Below are 21,160 nucleotides of genomic sequence, written 5' to 3'. Positions count from 1 at the left end.
AATGATATATGGAGGTCTCGGTCGCAAAATAAATAAATATATATATATATGTATATATAAAATATCTACGACGATAAATCCACGCGAACGCATTTTATATTCCAACTTATTGCAGGAAACGAGAAAGGGATAAAAAGGAAATTTATACCTGCATGACGTGTATACGTGTGTATGCTCAGACTCGCACGCACAATCCACAAATTTAGAGCTTCAAGAACTTCTTTAATTCGGAACCCAAGAACGTTGTTTAATCCATCTTAATAACACGAAAAGCGGAATAATGAAGTTGGACGTTGTTTCTTCCCACTTACAAATATATCTTCATTTGAATTGACCGACTTAATATGGAAAGTTGAATTACGTTTTATGTTTACTTGTATATTAAGGTGTCATGTTCTTAATCTTAATTTACATTTACATCAAAATAGGTATATTATTTACACTTTTATTTAACTATTGTTATAAAAGTTATAAATAAAACAGATTCTAATTATAATTAACTATATTTATAATTAAGTAATTAACGATTAAATAATCTTGAGTTTGTTTATATTTATTACGAGAGAGGTCGCCTCTGATTGTACGTAATTATCGTAATCAGTTTGTTTTGTCTTAATAACAAATGCAATTACTTTTTATTCAGTACATTGTGATTTATAATCTTAAATCCCATCGCAACAAGACGGTCTATATATACATGCTGTTCCGATCTAAATCCCATCGAAACCCAAGTCCATTTTACGAAATTAATGATTGCTCCACCTTGCGCATAAATCGTAAAGCAGCGGATTACCGTTGCATCCGTGATTTATTTAAATGACCTTATCTTTCTTATTCGTTACATAAAATTTATGCAATTTTATTTTAGTGATAACAACAGAATATGTACACTTCAATAATTTGAATCGATTACAGTTGGCTGGTTTCTAATAACGCAAATGTTTCTAATGCTAATTCAAATATATTTAAAAAGAAATAAGTTTACAAACAAAATACAAATTATTGTGCTTCTGGGAATATTTCAGTAAGCTCTGTCGTTATTTCCTCTGGAATATCTGTTGTAATATCGGAAATTGTGGGTTCTAATTCTGTTGTTGGTTCCGATATATTAAGTGTAGTTATTTCAGGTTTCGTTGTTGGTATTTCAGTGGTAGTTGTTGTCGTGGTGGTAGTACTTGGAGTTGGTTTTTCAGTGGTAGTTGTTGTGGTAGTACTTGGAGTTGGTTTTTCAGTGGTAGTTGTTGTCGTGGTTGTAGGAATTGGAGGTATTTGTGTGTGATTTTTACATGGGAAATGTGGATTATGCGGATAATGTGGATTATGCGGATAATGTGGATGATGCGGATGATGCGGATGATGCGGATGATGCGGATGATTTGGATGATGTGAATGATTTGTACCATTCCAATGATGGTGTCGATGTCCATGACTATGGGGATAGGATCTCCAATGTTTCCTCCAACCACCATTCAACTCTAACGAAGCAAATTTTCGTGTTATTTTCATCATAAATCAAGATAAAACTATAAACAAACCGTATTTCTTGCAGCATTCCTGATGACCACTTTTAAACACCCTATCCAAACAACTCATCCTTCCGCATTCCCTATTCCATCTACCCCAATGGGCCGAAACCGCCACAACACACAAGACGACCAGAACCAACGCGAACTTCATCTCGTACACTTCTGAGTCTACGTTCGATCTGCAACAACTCATATATACTGCTCAGATAACCGGGTGATGATCTTATCGTCACGGTCATTTCCTTTGAAATTTTGTAACAACATTTACACATTGGGAAAATAATTGCGTCTTCCGAAAACCGCAATTCAATGATCATTAATAATATCTCTATTTATAATACACATTTCAACGCGGGTTTTATTTTAGATAGCAAAAGTGAATCACGTTACGTTTCCGATGAGTTATCAACGAGTTTTATAATCAAATTAACTTTGTTTAATTTAAATGCATACTTTTCACATCACTTTAATTGTAAACATAGCAATTACAAATAATATATAATGATTTGCAAAGCAATTCCGTGAATTGTTAAAACTGTTTAATGAAACTAATTGTTGAATCATTGATTATATCTATACTAACTCACTTTCTAAATATAATAATTTTTAAAAATTTATGAATTGGAAATTCCCATTTTCTATATTCAACAATTGATATTTCTATAATAATAATTTGCTCACATCAAATTTTAGTTTTGTTTTGAAATCGGACTATGCGAGACATTGTTGTGTATTCAAGCAAATCAAAAGTGTACGTTCGAATGAACGTCGAACAAAACATGCACGTGTGCGGAAAACAATTGAAACAAAAACTTGAGTTTGTTTATATGTGACCTGTCCGGTTAACGTACAATTTATTTACGCATTATGAACGTTAATTAAGCGCTGATCGTGTATTTAATATTAAAATCCAATTAACGAACATTTCAGTCATAATTACTGAAATCGATTACGCGTTTCGCGCTTCTGCACCAAAATGAAAAACGTAGTAATTTTTTTTTTATTAATCAGCGATTAATGAACCGTTATTATGAAATTGATAAGAGTCGAATTGTTGTTGGACTAGAGGGCGGAACACGAGGTGAAGCAATTAAGCTCAATTATACGACTATAAAATCAAATTCTCGTCCCAACGTTGTTGAGAGTATGTGTGTGCGTGTGCGTGTGTGTACATACGTATGTGTTAATTTGCTCATTTAGTAATTAACGGGCGAACATTTGCGGTGGATACTTGCAATTGCTGGCCGCTGAAAAGGGCCGCTGCAACTGGGAAGTATCGATCCCTCTCTGTGTGCCCATCACAAAAAAAAACTATTACAGAGAAGTAAAATAAACGCGAAACCACCTTCCATTAATCCGTGTAAATACTAATAGGTGAACATCAATTTAATTCACGTAGATATGATACAATATTTGTATTTATACAAAAATAGTGTATGCAACGTATCATTATTAACTATATTGATATTCGTTACATCACAAATGTATTAATTGTGTAGAATATTCATTTAAAAGTAGTAACTGTGGCAACAAAACAAAACTTTTACAAAGTTGACAACTGTCATCTTGTGGCATTAGTGTCAAAAAGGGTTATGTTGTAAACAATTACATAACCACAAATAAAAATGTTGGGTTACGAAGTGACACATTGTGTCAAAGTGAGGAACTTTAAACTTTTATATCATGGCACACTTGAAATTATTAACATCCGTTGAAAATCAACTTTTAGTTATAAATTAAAAAGTAAATAGAACTTGAATAAATATATATCAAATTGAGTAGTGAATTATTATTGCTACATATATTCATTAATTGCACAAATTATTTAAACATTAGTTATGATATATAGAGCATAGAAATTACATTAAAATTTATTTGAAAATCTCATATGTACTGAGAAATATTGCAGCAAATGATATAGTGAATGCACATGGAGTTATTGAGCATTTTCAATTTAATGAACATCAATCTTAGTCGTTCCATCGGAAGGTTGCTTGATTTATGTCTGGAACAATCCATCTCGGATGGCGGCGGCGGCGGCGGATGCGAAGAAAACGGTGGGATTGTTAATTTAATGAGGCCGATATTTGCAGTGTAATAAATGTATTATTCGAATCCCTACAACCACCTCAAACCACCCCCCCCCGTCACAACCTCCCTTCAAAGCATAATTGAACGGGGATGGGATGGGATGGGATGATGACGAAGAAATCAATTATTCAATCGCGAAAACTGGTTTCTTAGAAGGGAAGTAACGGAATGAGGTTTCTAATTAATTAAACCTCTTTGCAACGATCATTTATTATTTTTGCTTCTGTATCCTCCCCCAGCACGCAAACAGTGTAGCAATTTCGCTCGCTTTTCCACCCTTTTTTTTTCCCATCTTATTTACTTTTAACCGCAAGTAGGGAACTCCTTTACGGTGGAAATTAATTGAATGGATTCTGCAAATTAAAGAGTCCGACTTTCCACATTTTCGCATTCGCACATTGTTGCAGCTGGAAAAGGTGCTGGAAATTCCACCGCGACAAGGGCTATATAATTCACATGCGTGGTAGGTACGTACATGATGTGTGTAACGTAAAGATGTAATGAAGAATGGCATATTATCGCCGAAGATGAATGGTGTCTAGACGTCGCGAAAAAATGCGCCCTCGCTTATGAAATAGAGTTTAAAAAGAAGAATGTGCACGCAACGTGTGCAAGGGGAGAAGAGGACCCCCATCACCTAGGAAGGTGGGTTTCCTTCCTTGCAAAGTGGTGGAGACCAACGAACGACGAGATTATACTGTACAATGCGAGAGCTCTTCATTAGTTACGCCTTTCACGGGCTCGTGGTCTTGAATAACAATGACTCGATGTCGGGTAGAGTCCTTCGGGGATGCCCATCAACCCTAAAACTCTGCAGGATACACGTGTAACGTTTGCTTCAAATCTCACTAACTGGATAATACTTTCACATAACAGCTTTAATCGATGTTAATAAATTATCTACATTTTGTCAATTTCATAATGTTAACTTGCATTTAAGATTGCATTTAGTATTGTTTATTCATTGCAGCTTAATGGATGCAGTGATTACCTTCATTTAGATGTAATGTTGAGAGTTAATTCTCTTGAGGCTTATTGGATTACTCGAGTAAGTGTTTCTGCGCGCCCTACGTCCTCTGCCTCCTTTCCGCTGTCGAATAATAATTCTCCAGGTAGTTTCATGCAACTCACTTAGTCACATAGATATTATGACTCCACGAACGTTAAGATCATGAACACTAATCTTAATAACTTATTAAAGCATTGAACTTGCGCGAGTAATTAAGTGTATACTTAATTATTTATATTAACTTTGATCGTTTTCATTTGGTTTTAATATTGTCTGACTTTCTGCAAATCTATTTTGATAATCAATTGGATCAACATGTCAACAATGTGTCAAAAAGTGTTGTGTTGTAAACAATAATATTGTTTACTTATTACCACATTTTTTAATAAGAAATAATCGAATCGATCGAATCGTTAATATCAGATATTGCCAGTGGATATTCGAGGGTGTTACTTCAACCTTTTTTTTCATTTTCTTCAGCCGTTTCTCGCTTCTCTCTTGATACACTTAATGGGTTCGTGTTTTTGTCTGGTATACGCGCGCCTCGGATGGAGCCGTCGTATTTAGTGCAGAGCGAGTGCTGATATATCCAATCAAGAAGAGCTGACATTTACAACCAGAAACTTTATTATGGCACAAAGCGGAGCGGATCGGAGCGAGAGATCCGTAACGCGAAGAGGATATTTTGCTTCGTTGGAAAAACCAGGCGTATGAGTATAAATACCAACGCTTTTTGTCATGCCATCATATATATACAAAAAAAAACAATAAAAACAAAATAAAACCACCGACGTCCAGATCTCTTAAACGGAGATTTTCAGTAATTCAATTAAATTAATTATCAAGGTTTTTCTTTATAACCAAAAAAATATCATTTCATTATTCAATTTCTTCACTTGATCTGAATAAATATAAGAAATTAAATTAGTTCTTTCTTTTTTTGCACTTTGGTGGTGTTAATTGAAAACCGGAGTATCTTTAATCTGGTATATGTCTCAGGATTCTCTGGAGATAATAGAGAGTTGTTAACGGTAGAAACCACCGATCCATAACTTCCATTAAGAGATTCACACGATTACTTTTCTTTAGTTTGTTCGATTTAGTAAATAACTTATCGATCTGCTCTTACATTCCTTAACGAATGATATCATTCATAAACGCATGTTTTTTTTTTCTTGCGGTTAAAATCGGACGTGCGTTGGAATTATCCAGTTGCAAAATATCCGCGAAACGCAATGAATATTACGTAATTGAAAAATCAAAGTCAACATTAATTGTCTCAAAGAAACGAATAGACATCATAACTCTATTGATATGCAAAGGTAGAATTGTACTTTACGCATTGTATATATGAAACTCGTCGTATTCTCCTTCTGGCACCTGATTAATTCGTTGCATTAATAGAGCGTTTGAACACCTGGAATACGGAAGTTTTCCGCATAATAATTTGCCAGATGTTCGTCTTTCACGCAGAATCAACGGCGAAGGAATTTGTTCATTTTGCGAAACTGCTACATGCAGTACTATAGTTCGTTCAATTAACGTTGTCAACAAGTGCAGCGACTTTAATGATCGCAGTCATCTGCGCCTCTCCGGCTGACAGGCAAGTGTCATTCTCTCTCGTCTGCGTCAGCGAGAACCAAAGAATTTAAACAAAAATGGTTTAATAATAATAAAAAAAAGAGATGTGGAGGAAGTGAGCGGAAAATACGCGAGTCCGAACATTTCATCAGAATCATGCTGAATCATTTTTGTTTATCCCTGTTTTGGGGGGAATTGTGCGCGCAATTAGCGCATCCGAATTTAGCGTGTTTATTTAAAAAAAAACAAACGAAAGCGGGCGAAAATAATGGAAAAGAACTGGTTAGGGAAATAATACCTCTGAGTACGTGAATGTTATGTAAATTCGTAGTTTTTGCAGTCTATAGCAGTGTTTTTCAAAGTTGTTTTGTTATCTTAATTCACACTTAAATATTGTTTCTATACCTGCTTTATACGTATGAGTTGAATTGGAAATGTAATGGTATTATTAAAACTGAAATTATATATAAATTTTCATGAATAATTTCAATAATTCCACCAATTATAAATATTATCCCTCTTCATTATCGAAAATAATTCATATATTTTAATTTCTGTAAATTATTTTATTTCCAATTTAATTCGCGAATAATTTAATCAAATCGTCGCTGAACACGCTACACTAATTCTCATTGTTTTTTTTATAATTAATTAAGCAAATTATAATTTGTTTTCTGTTGTTGTTGCAAATTTTGTAATTATCACTTATTACTTTGATTTAGTCAATAAGTGATAATAATTATATTAAAGATGATGACTTCGTCTTTCTCTCAAGCCCTAATTAATAATTCCCTCTTAACAGTAAATAGCAATGACTCGGGGAAATTGAATCTCCCTAATTTTACGTTCATTCGACCCAAAATCGTTCTAGGTAGTCGAGGAGGAGGAGGAGGAGGGTCGTTCTTTTGCAATTGAGATGACGACGATTACTTTGAATCGAAAACCAGAAGAGTCGCGCGTTTGCACTAAGCTGAGATGTGTAATGCACCGTAACTAAATAGACGTGAGGGAAGTGAATAGTTCTAAAACTAATTCTCCGCCGGATTAAGTACTAATCCTGAAGCGCACGTGCACCAGGCGTAATATGCCTCCACGTTACATATATTTATATCAAAATTAGTAGGGAATATATTTCACTTCTCTCCAAACAACTTATCACCGATTTCGGTCCAATTACCTTTACCCGTGTAAACTTTAAGCTAGATTAGCCCTTTTCCAATTCATGTTAAGAGGTGTATCCATTTCTAGATGCTTTCGTTTATTCTGCCGATTAGCAATTAGTCGACATCAAACGCATCGAATTCGTGAAGTCGAGTAAATTGGAATAAAATTTAAGCATTTTTTTTGCATGAATCTTCAATACACTTTGACTATTACAATTTATAATGTATTTTTTTTTTATAATTAATGTTAATGTTTTATTGTAATACAAAGAATAGAATTATTTCAAAAATTGTACTCGTTGTCAGTTTGAATATTGAACATTTGCAAAACATCAACGGTTGCTATGTTTTAACAACAATTTATTTGTTTTTGTGTTTTTGTTTCTGTTACCCTTCGACCACCATCCACATAAACCGGCTGAAAGCAAATTATATATATACATATATGCACACAACTGACCGACGCCACTAGTTAAATTGATTTCGCTCGAAACTAATTGGGCGCGACCAAAGTAAATCTATTGCACCTGCACCAATAATGCCCGTACGCAACAATCAATAATTGTGGCGTCGGTTGCACACAAATACACGAGAGATTCAGACAAAAGAATAGAGAGAGAGAGAGAAACAGATGAGGTTATATAACTCAGCAACAATGCAATCAATAAACTAAGAAATCCAATGCTTTCACTTTTCTTTGCACAAAGATTGAAATTCATAAAAATCATTATTCAAAAGTTAAAAAGATATATTTGAGTAATGCGGTGGATGCGCCGGGTCAACATTTTTATGATATAAAATATAAGTTGTCTTTGCTACATATCTATTTGTTTCTATTACCATAACGATGTGTTTTATTTAACTCTAGATTTTTCAAAACCAAATAGTTTTATATTTTTATAGAAAAATTCAATCTGATACTTTCTGACGAATTTGTTTTATATTTTGCTTGAACTATTATCTGCACATTCGTTATAAATACGATATTACAGAGTTAAAACTTTACTAGTTATAATTTTTACCTCGTAATTGATTGAAACGTCTAAAATACACCTGGGACAAGTCATTGTATGTCAAAGAGTTAATACTGAATGTATATATATATCAAAACTTTAATAGAGATGAATGAAACGTACATTTCAAATGGTACGTCTTTTTGGCAAAGCTGCAACGTACCAATTAATGCGGATTGTCTGGTAATAAAAGCTCGAGCTCGAGGAAATCAATTAAGAAATCCTTGATACGTACATACTACTACTACTACTACTACTTCTACAACTAGTACAAGAGACGTTGCCCAATTTGCGTTCCGGATGTAAATTCCTCACGAGTCCGTTACTTTGACAACACACATCCATATCGTGAGACTTGTGTGTACTTGGCCAGAGCCCCCTTTTAATTGTCTGTGCATTTCGTGGAGGTTGGGGGGGGTTGTGCTCCTCTGACACTGAGTGAGGCAAAGAGGAAGAGGAATGAAGATCTTCTCCGGCGATATTGCAAACAGTAAATTAAACCGAACGCACTTACAAACACACCCTCGTACAAGACCTACTGCACACACACACACACACACAACTAGTGGGGGGGAAAAGGGGTGAAAGAGACAGATAAACTGGTATATAATTAAACCGGTCGCACCAATGAATACACAAGTACCAAAACCATTCCTGTTTTTATTTGCATCTTTAACATAGAACGCGTTAAATGATGAATTATCATTACAAAATTATTTAGTTTATATTTCCTTTTTGGGTGTGTGTGTGTGTGTGTAGATCTTGTGGATTTGAAGTGGGTTCGTACTCCGAATAACGAGCTCGTATTAATAGGAGACGTGCCTGGAGCAACTTGCACGAACTTTTCTAATTGTTTCTAACTAGCGCCAACTAATTACACCTATACACTTATAACACTCGATCCTCTCTCTCTCGATGCTCGAGCGAAACGTCGTTCTCGTCGTCTTTTTGGTCGTCGTCTTCGAGTCGGAAACCTCGGTTTCTCTATGCTTCTATCCCCAAAACTTTTGCACCCTCCTCCGATATTTCCCGATAATTAACGCGATTCGGATATCCAATAGAATGCGAACTGTTCCATAAACTTGCCGCCGCATGTTTCGCATCTTCCATACAAATCGATCAATTTTAGTTTCAGTTGTTGTTGTTGAATACAATTATTAAAACTCAAATTGTTCTTATCACCTTGATTTTCCTATAAATGTACTAACATTATATGAAATGGATAATTTTTTTTTGTTAGTTTTTCGTTGGCATTTTTTTTGCTTCTCTATTTATCCTACGTGTATTGTAATAAAGGAATAAAAAAAAAGCTTTCACAGAGGACGAGAGCAGAACGTAACCGTTTTTGGCCATTCAACAAAATCAATAAGGCCGGAAAATGGAAACAACACGAAACCTGAAAGCCTTTGATCCCATCCTCATACATTTATTTATGGATACAAAAAAAAACTTATAATAATAATACACACATGCATGCAAATAATGTACAACGAAATGCACGCATACATACACAATAATTGCAATTATCTCCGCATTTGAATCTTATATAAATTGAATAAAAGTTTGTAAAATCAGATTTTTCAATGTTTTCTATTAGTTTCTAGTCAAATAGTTATTTAAACTTTAATTAATTTTATAATTAAACAAAAGTCTACATTATATGGTTTAATCACATTTATTATGAAACAAAATTGTTAATTGATGTCCCTACCGCAAAACATTATCCATTCTGTTTGGCTTGAAACATAAATAATTAAACTAAAAAACCCTTTCATCTTACTCGCTTACTCATTTATACATTATAATTGAAACATTTATTTGGAAGCTATTATATTTTAATGTATTTATTTGGTACAATTCACTAAAACATTTTCTATATTAATAATATCAATAGGAATGTGTGTATGAAAAGACTTTTGTGAAGAGATTTATTTTTTTTACAATTGGGAGGATTGGGACAATGTAATGCGAAAGAGGAGATAAGATATTTCACGGTCAAACGGTCAATTTTTCGGTGTCCTTTTCCCAATACTCGCAGCAGTTGGCAGAATCCGGCCAATCGCAAGACAATTTCTCGTGTCTGTAGACGAGGAAACTCGGACAATCCTGCAGGTATCCGCGTCCCAGCCAACAATTAACGAACTTCGTGCAGTCGTCCGCGAAGGGCATAGGGCCCATGTAGTCGATGGGACACCCGTTGTTCACCCAGCCGTCGTCCTCGTCCGCCGCGGCTCTGACGCATTTCATCGAGTTGGCGTTGAATCGGAATCCCTTCGGACACGTGACGATCGTCTGAGGACGGTCGGAACCGTCGGATCGGATGAAGGTTTTCGGATCTTCCGGATTCGCCTCGTGCACCGGAAGTCGGACCGGATGCGATTGTTTCAACGTGAATCCAGCCGCCGTAGACCAGCAAACGCACGCTGCAAAATCGAACGAACGAACTTAATGACGAATTAATTTGCTTTTCATGAATCGGACTGCCCTCTCTCACCCCTGCACATACAACTCAATCAATTATTTTGTTCGGAGCGATGGGGAAACCGGGTTCATTGTTTTAATACACAAGCATCATTCATAAATCAAGCAAACCATCCATGAATTGATATCAACCATCCATTCCATTTATCCAATCCCAAATATTACCAAGTTAAAACATTTACTTCAATTTACGAACACTTTTTCAAACAGTTTAATTTTTGTCGATCCGAGATAGTAGAAATAACAAAAATTGATGATGAAATATGAAACAAAACAAATATCATCATCCTTGCAAAACTTATTATTTCACTAATTAAATACTTTATATTTTGATTATCTGTTTTTCTCTTTCTCAAACAGAGATTTCTTTTTGTTCTTCCACTTTAAAATTTAGTAATTTATACGTTATTTACCATATATAAGTATCTTTGTAGACGCGCACATTTTCGAATCACGTAAATTTGCTTTATGTTGTTATTCTCAAATGGAGACCGACGAAAATTTTGCCGATATTATTATTTTTTATTCTTATCGATTTCGATAAAGTCATTATCAGGTTTAGATTGTATTTAGCGGTAAAACAAAGCAAAAAATACGTTTGATAACGAGATGTCACCAACTAATCAATTAAATCCATTTTCTTTTATAATTACATTACTTATTATTATCAGAATACAATTACAATCTGAACACTGATTCTACTCGCTTTATCTACAACTACAATTTCTTAAGAAAGGATTTATGAATCTACTTTTCCAGTTATAATAATAAGATGACTAGTTTGTAAATTGTTGATGTATTTATTCATATGAACAATAGGATTAAAAGATTACATCGAGTACTTGGAATTGCCGTAGATTAACAAAAGTTCAATTGGATAAAGGTATTAAATAGATTGAATTGAAAATCAGTAATTGAAAGTAATGTATCATCAACTAAAGTTCAAGTTATACAACTTAACATACCTTAAATTCAGGTAGCTAACCAAAACGTATTTATTCTATTAAAATAAAACTATAATAGAATTGCTTTAATGATAACACAATAATAGAATTTATTTAAAAATCAACAGTAAAACAAGTAATACATAAAAAAAAATTGAATGTACAAATACCACTACACAAAAATAAACAAACTAACAAGTGTAAAAAATAAACAAATTCCACAACAAGCGTGCTTCGATGAAACGCAAATAATAATAATAAAAAAAACAAAAATACACGCATGTAACATCAAAACAAAAATTGAATAATTGCAGATAAAAACCGTGTACAATTCGAGTATAAAATAAAAAATAGAAACGAAACTAAAGATAAAACTTAAGATTATGAATAACATTATGAGCCGAATCTCAGATGCATCCGGGGACGAATACAAATTTGATCGATAATTGCACAATCATTCATGGTAACATTTTTTCCACCTAGGACTTGTATAAATTTATAACAAGAAAGTAATAATAGTATTGTAATTGTAACTTATACGAACGTAAATTAATGTTATTTCCTTCTTTTTTTTTCTTTAAATAGAGATTAATTATTATTGTTATTATGATACATAGTAGTCGCAAAGTTAAAGCAAAGATTCATTAAATAGATGTGTGGGTGTAGTTTTGATGGAGCTTTTGGGAGACTAGTTTGAATGTATCGAGTGTTGTTGTCTTAGTCGACCTGCAGTTTCTTGAAGCTGCCTTCGAGTCCCATGCCGAGCTCCTCGTTCATCTCGCTTATCAAAGGGCAGGACTTCTCGTCGATTTCGATGTACATCTCGTCTAGAGCGACAACTTGATCGCGTTTCTCGGCCAACTTCTTTTTCAAAGAGTCGATCATATCGGCGAGCGGTACTTGCCCGCCGTACTCTTTGGGCAAGATTTTCGGATCGATTTGCTTGTGGAGTTCGTCCAAAGATTTGTGAATGAAGATTCTCGATTTCAGTTTTTCGCTTAAAAGCGATACGGCGAATTCGATGAGTTTGACCGCATTGGAGGAGATGTTCAAGAAGTGGTTGCTCTTGTGCCTCATCGGAGTGGAGTTCTATATTAAAAATAATAGTTTTTGGATGCGATTGATGCGATTGTTGTTGTTGTTTGTTTTTGACTAACCTGGATGCAGCGCAGCATGTTTCTGATGTCGGTCAGCGACCAGAGCGAGATGTGGGCCATGGTGAATCCGGCCTCATCGTTGACGTAGGCGTAACCGTTGACTTGGTTCGTTTCGTCGTCCATCAGCGATTCCGTAATCAGGCTATGCACTCGGGCCATGTGGGCAGCGGTAAACTTGTGCGGATCGAATTTACCGGCGGTGCTGAACAGGATGATCCGTCCTTCGGCATCGCGTTCCGGCAATGGTACCAGATAACCGCTCCCGATGATCTCGGACAAATCCTTGTCGTTGCAGTCCAGCTTGGTGAACCACTGCGGGTACAGCTGCCTGATGATCAGGTAACGCTCGATCATCTCGCAAGCTTGAGGAACGCTGAACTTTTTGGTGCGAAGGAATCGCAGCAGGAAAGGTGCGTCTAAATAAGAGCCAATAATATTAATAAAAAACAATGAATTATGAATTTCGTATTTACCGGTGCGGCATTTCTTGATATTCGGATGCTTCTTGATCCAATCCCTCATCTGCTGAAGACTCTGCTCTCTGGAACAATCGTCTTCCCTCAGCTCCTTCAAGGCGACCTTTCGGACTTCCTCGGGCAAAGCGCAAACGTACTCTTGCACTGAACTGTCCATCTGTCCGCCTAAACCCATGATTACTTTACGAACTGGAACAAGAAATGTGCTTCGTTTTAGTCGACGGCATTGTTGCTCGTGTCCCAGATTGCGTTTCGCTTTTGAAACGATAATTTTCATCGTTATAACGGTACCGAACGTGTATGCAGGTCACGGTGTCGCCGCCGCCGCCGCTTCTTCTTTTCCTCCTCATCCGCCGCTCTTTCAACAACCAATCGGCTCAACTCGACTCGACAACGGCCGCAAAAGGCGGTCATCGAAAGCATTTCACTTTCTTAATTTCCGCGCGCAAACACTTTCACAAAAACCTTAACATTGGATGATGATGATGGACTTCAACAACTGTCGTCGTAGAGAACGTTTTCTATTTGCATCGCAATTGCATCGGAACTAAATTAAATTGGTGCATTTATTGCACAAAGGTAAACAATCCGCAGTTGAAATCGGATCGGACGGAATGTGCAATTAGATTGATTCCTCACCTATCCAAAAGCTAATACAAAGCGACGAGCACTCTCTCTCTCTGCATTTTCCGACTATCCCATTTGAACGCGTAGAATTGTTTAATTAAAACTGTCCCTTCGTTTTCCGCTTTTACGTTATCCACACCTTTCCGCAATCGAACGTAATTAATATTACAGCAAATTTGAAATTACTCTTTACTATCCATTTGGGTAACAATAAAGTTTTTGACACCATTTCTTTCTTTTCTTTAAAAATATGAATAAATAACATTAAATAATTTGTATTGAGTTTCTTTAATAATTAATATTAATTTCTACAAATATAGAATAAGGAAAAAAAAAAGTAGAAAGTGAAAAAGAGAAATTATACGCATTGTCCAATCTGTCGGTATGATGTTTGAAACGAAGAAAACTTTCGAATGTAATCATTCAAATACATTGTTGCGATCGTTACACAAACAATTGTTCTATATTAAATTATATACATATAATAAGTTGGACTTATTCATTTCGAAATATGGAAATGGCAACGCAATGTTCGGATCTCTAAATGACATCTGTCACCTTGTGTCAAAACGTCGTTCGTCGTTTATGCAATTCTTGTACGGATTCTTAAATTTTTCTATTTTATAATATTTGTTGAAAACGTAATATTTGTTTGTTTTTTTTTGTGTTGATGCGGCAAGGTCTTCCGCGGTTTTCCGATGAATGCAAAACCAATTATAAAGATGTCATCATTTCCATGAGAGTAATTTAAAGCCCATTTCGATGCGTAAACACGATACGGATACGAAACTATATTTTTTTAATAATTAAAAACAACAATAATAAACAGTAACAATGAATGCGGATTATCTTCGATGTTGTTGTTTGGAATAATGATGAATTAGGGGGGAAGTTAGTAGAGCGTAAAATGAGATTTCTAATTACTATTGAATCTTCGAGATTTAGATGAACCGAATCGACAGTGCCGTGTGTACGAATGCCGTGTCAGAGCTTTCTACGATGAAAAACGTCATTTCGCCGGAGAGCGGCTGTATTATTTTGCGTGCGGTGCAATTAGAAAACGTTATTAATAATTTTCCATTCCGATAATGAGCAAAATATTCAATTTCGTGTTTGTTTGGCGCTCTCTTTTCGCTCGCTTCGCTCACTCTCACAGAATCCGTCGAATTCTGACCGAATCATTGAAATACATTTCGAAATCGTGCGTAATTTAGGTATAATTGCATTCAAATAATTCATATTACTAACATTATCTGTTAATTTTATATATCAATTATTGGTTAAAATTTAGATATTATTTGCATTCATTTGAATAATCGACGAGTCCTGGAAACTATTTGTCGACTGTTTCGCGCAAGTTTCCTCTTGACTTTCTATTTGTCTCGCTCGATGTTGACACATTTGTTCCGATGTTAGAAAAGAACTTTATTTCCATCCTTTTTCCATCGAAACAAATTCCTCGAGCAAAAGTCAAAATATTGTCGCTGTATGGAAGAAGCCGGCGGTATATAAATAAACCGTGGCACGAATAGAAATTGATGGAATCGATAGTGTAGAAAGTGCAATTGCAAACGGAGCTGGCTGCTCGCTTCGTGCGAAATTTATTGCTTTTCCCCCGAAGAGAATTAATGCCTCCGTAAAAACCGAGAGCTTTGCTAGATAAGTCGGTTATTGTTCATCCGATTTTTTCACTTTAATCATCATAATCATCATCATCAATGTTACTGTAGATATGAGAATGAAAGGCTAATAATATGGATTTGCGATTGATTTACTTATAATAAAACGTGCGGCAATATGAACGAGTAAACATAACTATGTGCGCATTACTTATTTCTGTTAAAATTACTACGATTAGCGTATGTAATGAAAATTAAGTGATTTATTGCTATATGCTGTTGTAGGTTTATGTTTTTAACACTTACTTTGTGTTTTGTTTGTTGTTGTTGCTGCTGCAGTAAGTTGATAGTAAACCCCTTTTGTTTTATTTGGACGTGTCTTCTTGTCGAGCCTACTGGATAAAACACACCGTGCTCACAGTACAGTTGCCAAAGTTGTACTAATGCACTGCTGGTCTTCTTCGTTAAAAGGTAAACTTTCCCTAACCTACTTAAAACAGTAAAAGCACGAATCTGTAATAATAATCGCGCGTGAAACGGTTTAATACACTGCACACTACATATGTACACTCATCTATATATATATATGTATTAGTTGAGACCTGTCCTCGAATAAACTACACGTCGATTCCAAAAAAAAAAATAACAATAATTTGAAAGCGCGAACAAACATGGACACGACATTACAGCATTTCGTGTTTTTCGTTACTTATTTGAAATTTTATTTTATTGTCCTTTAATAACGTTGAACCGTTTTCTTTTTCGACGCACACCGTTTCTTGCTTTACAGTTAGTTACTCAGTTTACCTTTCATTTAAGCGGCGAAGAGGAATCGAAAAACGAAAAAACGATAAGGTGAATCGACACATTCTGCTTCTCTTTTTTGAATGCACTTGGCCTACATTGCGTCGATCGGGATTCCATCTTTACCTTTTTTGTTTATTTTAAGAAATACATGTACGCACTTATTTCACTAAGTATTTAATAAAATGATGCTATTAATTTATCTATCACTTCAATAATTGTTGTTAAAGTCTTACATTATTTCTTATTTTTAGCACGACGAATCAGAGTTGATTTGAACGTTTGAACAATTCTTATTGGAGTACAAAAACGTGAGTTTCGAAGACTAGATAAGAGAGTCATAAAAATGTATTTGCAGCTGCGAATCATATCGGCGAACGCAAAAAGAGGGATCGGCAACATACGACTTTTTTCCTTCTCAACAATTTTACTAGTGGTTCATCACTATTTAACAGATAAAATCTAAACCAGTCAACAAACGAACACGAAAATTAGGGCGTTTCGTTTCACTTTTTACTATGAAAATATCTTTAATTTTAGACTAAAGCAAAACTTATTGTAAAACGTATTGTAATGCGATTACACTAATGAATAGCCTTTCTTAGGGTCGTACGAGTTTCCATCAAATCGAATATTTTTTGATTTGCGAAAATTCCATGTGAAATTTGCATACATATGAATTTCATGAATCGCATTTGCTGCCATCCATGTAAGACGCATTTCTCAATAACGCATTTCCATTTTTTTCTAAAAGATATTGCATTCACAATATTTTCTTTTGGATCAACCAATAACAATTAGAAAATACATTTATTTTCAGATTATAAAAGAAACTTTTATAAAACACTTTTTTTTTTGAAAGATTGACAATGATCGTAAGATTTCTCTAATACAGCACATGTCGTCCGTTCGTAGCGCTTCAATTGCGTAAAGAAATTACATTAATTTTGTATTTTCTTATGCATACAATAATAAGTACGTATATATATTTAAGAACTAAGTAAATAATTTCTATTTTTTTTTCTTCTTTCATATTTGTTTTTGCAAAGTTCTATGGTGAAAACAAAACTTTCGAGAGAGTGCAACAAGTTTGAACAAGAAAATATAATGGATGAATGGAATTTTAATGAAAACACCAGCAAAGTTTTAATAAACAATTAAGAAACACGATTTCGCCGTATTCCGCATCCAAGTATTGTTTTCTTTTTATTGTTGGATATGTGGAGCGATTCGGTTTGCTGAGCTGCTGCTCTATACAATTACCGTGATTTTTTTTTTAAATTTTTAAATTAAAAACTAATCTAGATATTTGGTGGCTCCTCTCCGTTTTCTCTGCATGTTCTTTTTTTTCGTTACTTAATCTAGTGTACATTCGCAGGTATATTCGAGACCTCAAATCTTAAAGCACTTTCTTCAATTGTCTACGGATATTGTTACCAAGGCAACAATAGATTCAACTCCAGTGTATAAATATTCTGATTTTCTCTTTCACAATAGGAGAAGCGATATTTATTTGTTTTTGTTGGTAATAACGTCAAACATACACCAGTGTATCCGAATAAAAGATCATTTATATGAAACTGTCCATTTTATTAAATATATTATAGGTTTCTGCTTTCTACTTCTTGAAACCAAGAAGCATTGAAACTTCCAAATCAAATCATATGTTTAGTGTACTCCTCCTTTCTTCCTTCCTTCCACATTCTTCCTGTTGTCATGATTCCCGTACGGATGAGAAAGCCGACGTGACTGTGACTCATGCGACTGTAATTACAATTGTATTTTGTCACACGTTGGGCAATTGCCTTTTTGGCCTTTTCGAAAGTTCCCGCTTGCTTCGATATGTCGTCATGTCGCAAGAGAAATATGCAATTTCATGTACGCTGCACGGACGGCTTAACGCATTCCCCCGGAATATTGCAGCTCAGATCCAATTTACCAAAGATTTACATACGTTTACGAGCTTCGCGTACTTCGCATACGCTAGTTATTTTTTGATTGGGTTCTCAGATTACCAATTTCTCTGTAAACTAAACGCACTACACTATTATCATTATTATTTACAAATAACAACTGAAATGGAATCTATTTCAATTGTTCAATCAATTGATGTTGCAGAGTTTTTGTTTTGTAAATATGGAAACTAGATGCAAACGATATTTTAGAATACAGATGATAATTACTATTTCATGAAATTGTATCATATACAAACGTATTGAATCTCATTTTCCAAATAAAAAGAAGCGTGATATATAATATTAATAATTTAATTGTGTCATTTTACAAGTAGCCTTTGTCCACACAAAAAGTAAAAATACTCACTCAATTTAAATTATCGTAATAACGTACAAATCCGTTCGAACGTACTAGATCGATTTTCTTTTTATATTTTTTTTTTAAATTGTACATAAAGCATGTTGTGTTATATGCAACCAAATCTACAAAAACAAAAGCATGCTGTGTTATATGCAACCAAATCTACATAGCAATTTTAAGAGACGTTGTCGCTAGATGGCAGAGTATAAAGAATGAAGAAGAAAACGATTTTAACGAAAGCTACGCATTTTGTATTATTATTATTATTATTAAAAACAAATTGTTAACTATTAATTGATGTATGTAAATTTAACAAAAACTCAATAATTTGATTTTTATATAGCTAAATAATCAATGGAAATGTTTTGAATATTTGCTTAATTTGTTAAGTATTTTTAAACAAGAATAATTGTTTATTTATATAAATTAGTTGGAATTTTAGTAGATTAAAAAAATATATTATAAACATTTGTTGCAATTCATTGTAATTAACGAATATATTGTTATTCTATAAAATAAAATAAATAATTATATTCTATAAAAGCGGATTTGTATCTTGATTTGAAAGTTTGAAAGTGCGTTTAATTTAAAAAAAAAGGAAAGTGTTCCTGTTAAATTGGTTGCCTATATGTGATTAACAAATTTAAAAAATTATTAAATTATACTTAGTGAATGGGACTGAGACTAGTGATTATATTAATAATAATATTCATAATTTATTGGCCAGAAAACACAGTTTTACTTAAGACTTTCTGACTTCTAGGAAATTATTTTATGATAATATTTTTATAACCATATTCATAATAAATTAACGCAAGATTTGAATTAAATAGAAAACACAGTTTTTATCACAAAATCACAATCTGAAGACAAAAAAAACTGTGTTTTCTATTTAATTCAAATCTTGCGTTAATTTTGTGACACCCTATATTTTACTTTCGAACAGAAAGACCTATGGTCAATAGCCCTTTTGAAACAGTTTGCCTTTTTTATTATATTGCTATTTATCAACATTTCTTAGAAATTATTTACTTATTATTTGGAAAAACAAAATTCTACGGTTTCAACCAAAAATCTTGACTGTTTTAAATTCGGCAAACTTTTATATGGTTCAATATACTAACTATTTCTAAATTATATCAAACGCAGAAGCTAGCTACTTGACAACATATCAATAAGAAACTTATTTCTATGGAAACTTTATTTTTATTTTCCTAGATTAAAATTTTAATTTATTTTGAAATATTCAAATATGCGTAATATATCATTATATCAGATATTACTGCAGTTGGCTATTTGCAAATTATAGTTGTCTGTTAATAATTTTGAACCTTACGAATAATTCCAGGTACACTAGATTTCAATTTTATTGCATGGTTATTAGTGGAAAGAAGGGTAATGTAAATCGTTCAAAGAGGGTAATAAAAAATATCTACTTTCTTTGATTGTATTTTTATTGCACTGTTGTGAAATTGCAATTCCAAAAAATTTGGCCATTCCGTAGATTCCCACCACTTTGCAATAATACCTCCATATTTTTGGACATAAAAGGGCAGATCGAAGTTGTTGTGACATCAGTAAACACTTCAGTGCTTTCACGAACAGAACTTCGTTAACTACATACAAAATCATCAGAATGTTGAGCTTGAACGAGACCATCGAGGTTGCTTTGCAGACAATTGTTCCCGCAGAAAGTATAAAGAAGGTATGCTGGAAGTCGTGTTGGTTCAATGAAGCGACTGTGCTTCTAGAACGATTCGATGATCTCACTTCATCATTCGAAAAAGAAGTCGCTGGTACAACTGAATTCGATGAGATTTTTCAGTTGAACAGAAAAATGTTTCTGCTTCTGAACAAAGCGAAATTCATCACGTTCACCGAGAAAGAAGCGAAAAAGTTTGAACTAATCAAAAAGTTAGTAAAAATTAAACGTGCACAGCGACGAGAGACAACCGACGGAGGAGACGATGGACCTTTAGCTAGTTTAGTTGAGCTAGTTGAGAACTTGAAAGAGGATATAGGAAAGTCGCGCAAATATTTCCTTACGAAATGTAAGAAAATCGAAAAGTATCGTAGCGATGATGAGAAGGAATCGACGAAAGATCGAAATGATCAAATATTAAAAGATGTAAGCAGATTCTTTGTAAGAACTACCTGCGAATTCGCGTTCTTCAATGCGCGCTTCGACATCATCAGATCTTTACTGGAAGATGCGTGGAAGAAAAAATAATAATTTCTAATTCGAAAATTCCGAATAATTTATCAAACAAAATTTTGTATATTTAAATGTAACACGATTATATTAATTTAAATAAATAAATTTTATTTTTACAATTAATGAAATTACTTATTG

At 34.0% G+C, this 21,160-nt stretch overlaps 3 protein-coding genes across 5 annotated transcripts; all 3 read right to left on the bottom strand.

Annotated features, from left to right (window-relative positions):
• Nucleotides 1–827: 827 nt before the first annotated feature.
• Nucleotides 828–1,692, bottom strand: LOC108560155 (protein lozenge-like). The gene is made up of 2 exons (XM_017917599.1): nucleotides 1,536–1,692; nucleotides 828–1,475 (listed from the first exon to the last, which is right to left on the bottom strand). The coding sequence occupies exons 1-2, from the start codon at nucleotides 1,675–1,677 to the stop codon at nucleotides 1,000–1,002; spliced, it is 618 nt and encodes a 205-aa protein (XP_017773088.1). The 5' UTR covers nucleotides 1,678–1,692; the 3' UTR covers nucleotides 828–999.
• Nucleotides 1,693–10,042: 8,350 nt separating this feature from the next.
• LOC108560157 lies at nucleotides 10,043–11,333 on the bottom strand. Its single transcript, XM_017917603.1, has 2 exons — nucleotides 11,278–11,333; nucleotides 10,043–10,806 (listed from the first exon to the last, which is right to left on the bottom strand). Exons 1-2 carry the CDS (start codon nucleotides 11,306–11,308, stop codon nucleotides 10,379–10,381), a joined length of 459 nt encoding a protein of 152 aa, XP_017773092.1. The 5' UTR covers nucleotides 11,309–11,333; the 3' UTR covers nucleotides 10,043–10,378.
• A 1,100-nt stretch (nucleotides 11,334–12,433) lies between these two features.
• Nucleotides 12,434–18,875, bottom strand: LOC108560156 (clavesin-2). Of its 3 annotated transcripts, XM_017917600.1 has the most exons (5): nucleotides 18,814–18,875; nucleotides 15,994–16,174; nucleotides 13,439–13,630; nucleotides 12,966–13,381; nucleotides 12,434–12,897 (listed from the first exon to the last, which is right to left on the bottom strand). In XM_017917600.1, exons 3-5 carry the CDS (start codon nucleotides 13,614–13,616, stop codon nucleotides 12,526–12,528), a joined length of 966 nt encoding a protein of 321 aa, XP_017773089.1. In that variant the 5' UTR covers nucleotides 13,617–13,630; nucleotides 15,994–16,174; nucleotides 18,814–18,875; the 3' UTR covers nucleotides 12,434–12,525. The 3 variants fall into 3 exon arrangements, with proteins under 3 accessions (XP_017773089.1, XP_017773091.1, XP_017773090.1); XM_017917602.1 differs by lacking the exon at nucleotides 15,994–16,174 and having other exon boundaries at nucleotides 18,814–18,865; XM_017917601.1 differs by lacking the exon at nucleotides 18,814–18,875 and having other exon boundaries at nucleotides 15,994–16,219.
• Nucleotides 18,876–21,160: the final 2,285 nt, after the last annotated feature.

The sequence above is a fragment of the Nicrophorus vespilloides genome, unplaced genomic scaffold (genome assembly GCF_001412225.1).
Source record: "Nicrophorus vespilloides isolate i.1.1-1 unplaced genomic scaffold, Nicve_v1.0, whole genome shotgun sequence".
In the NCBI taxonomy this organism is placed as follows: Eukaryota; Metazoa; Arthropoda; class Insecta; order Coleoptera; family Silphidae; genus Nicrophorus; species Nicrophorus vespilloides.
This window is presented reverse-complemented; position numbering and strand designations above follow the sequence as displayed.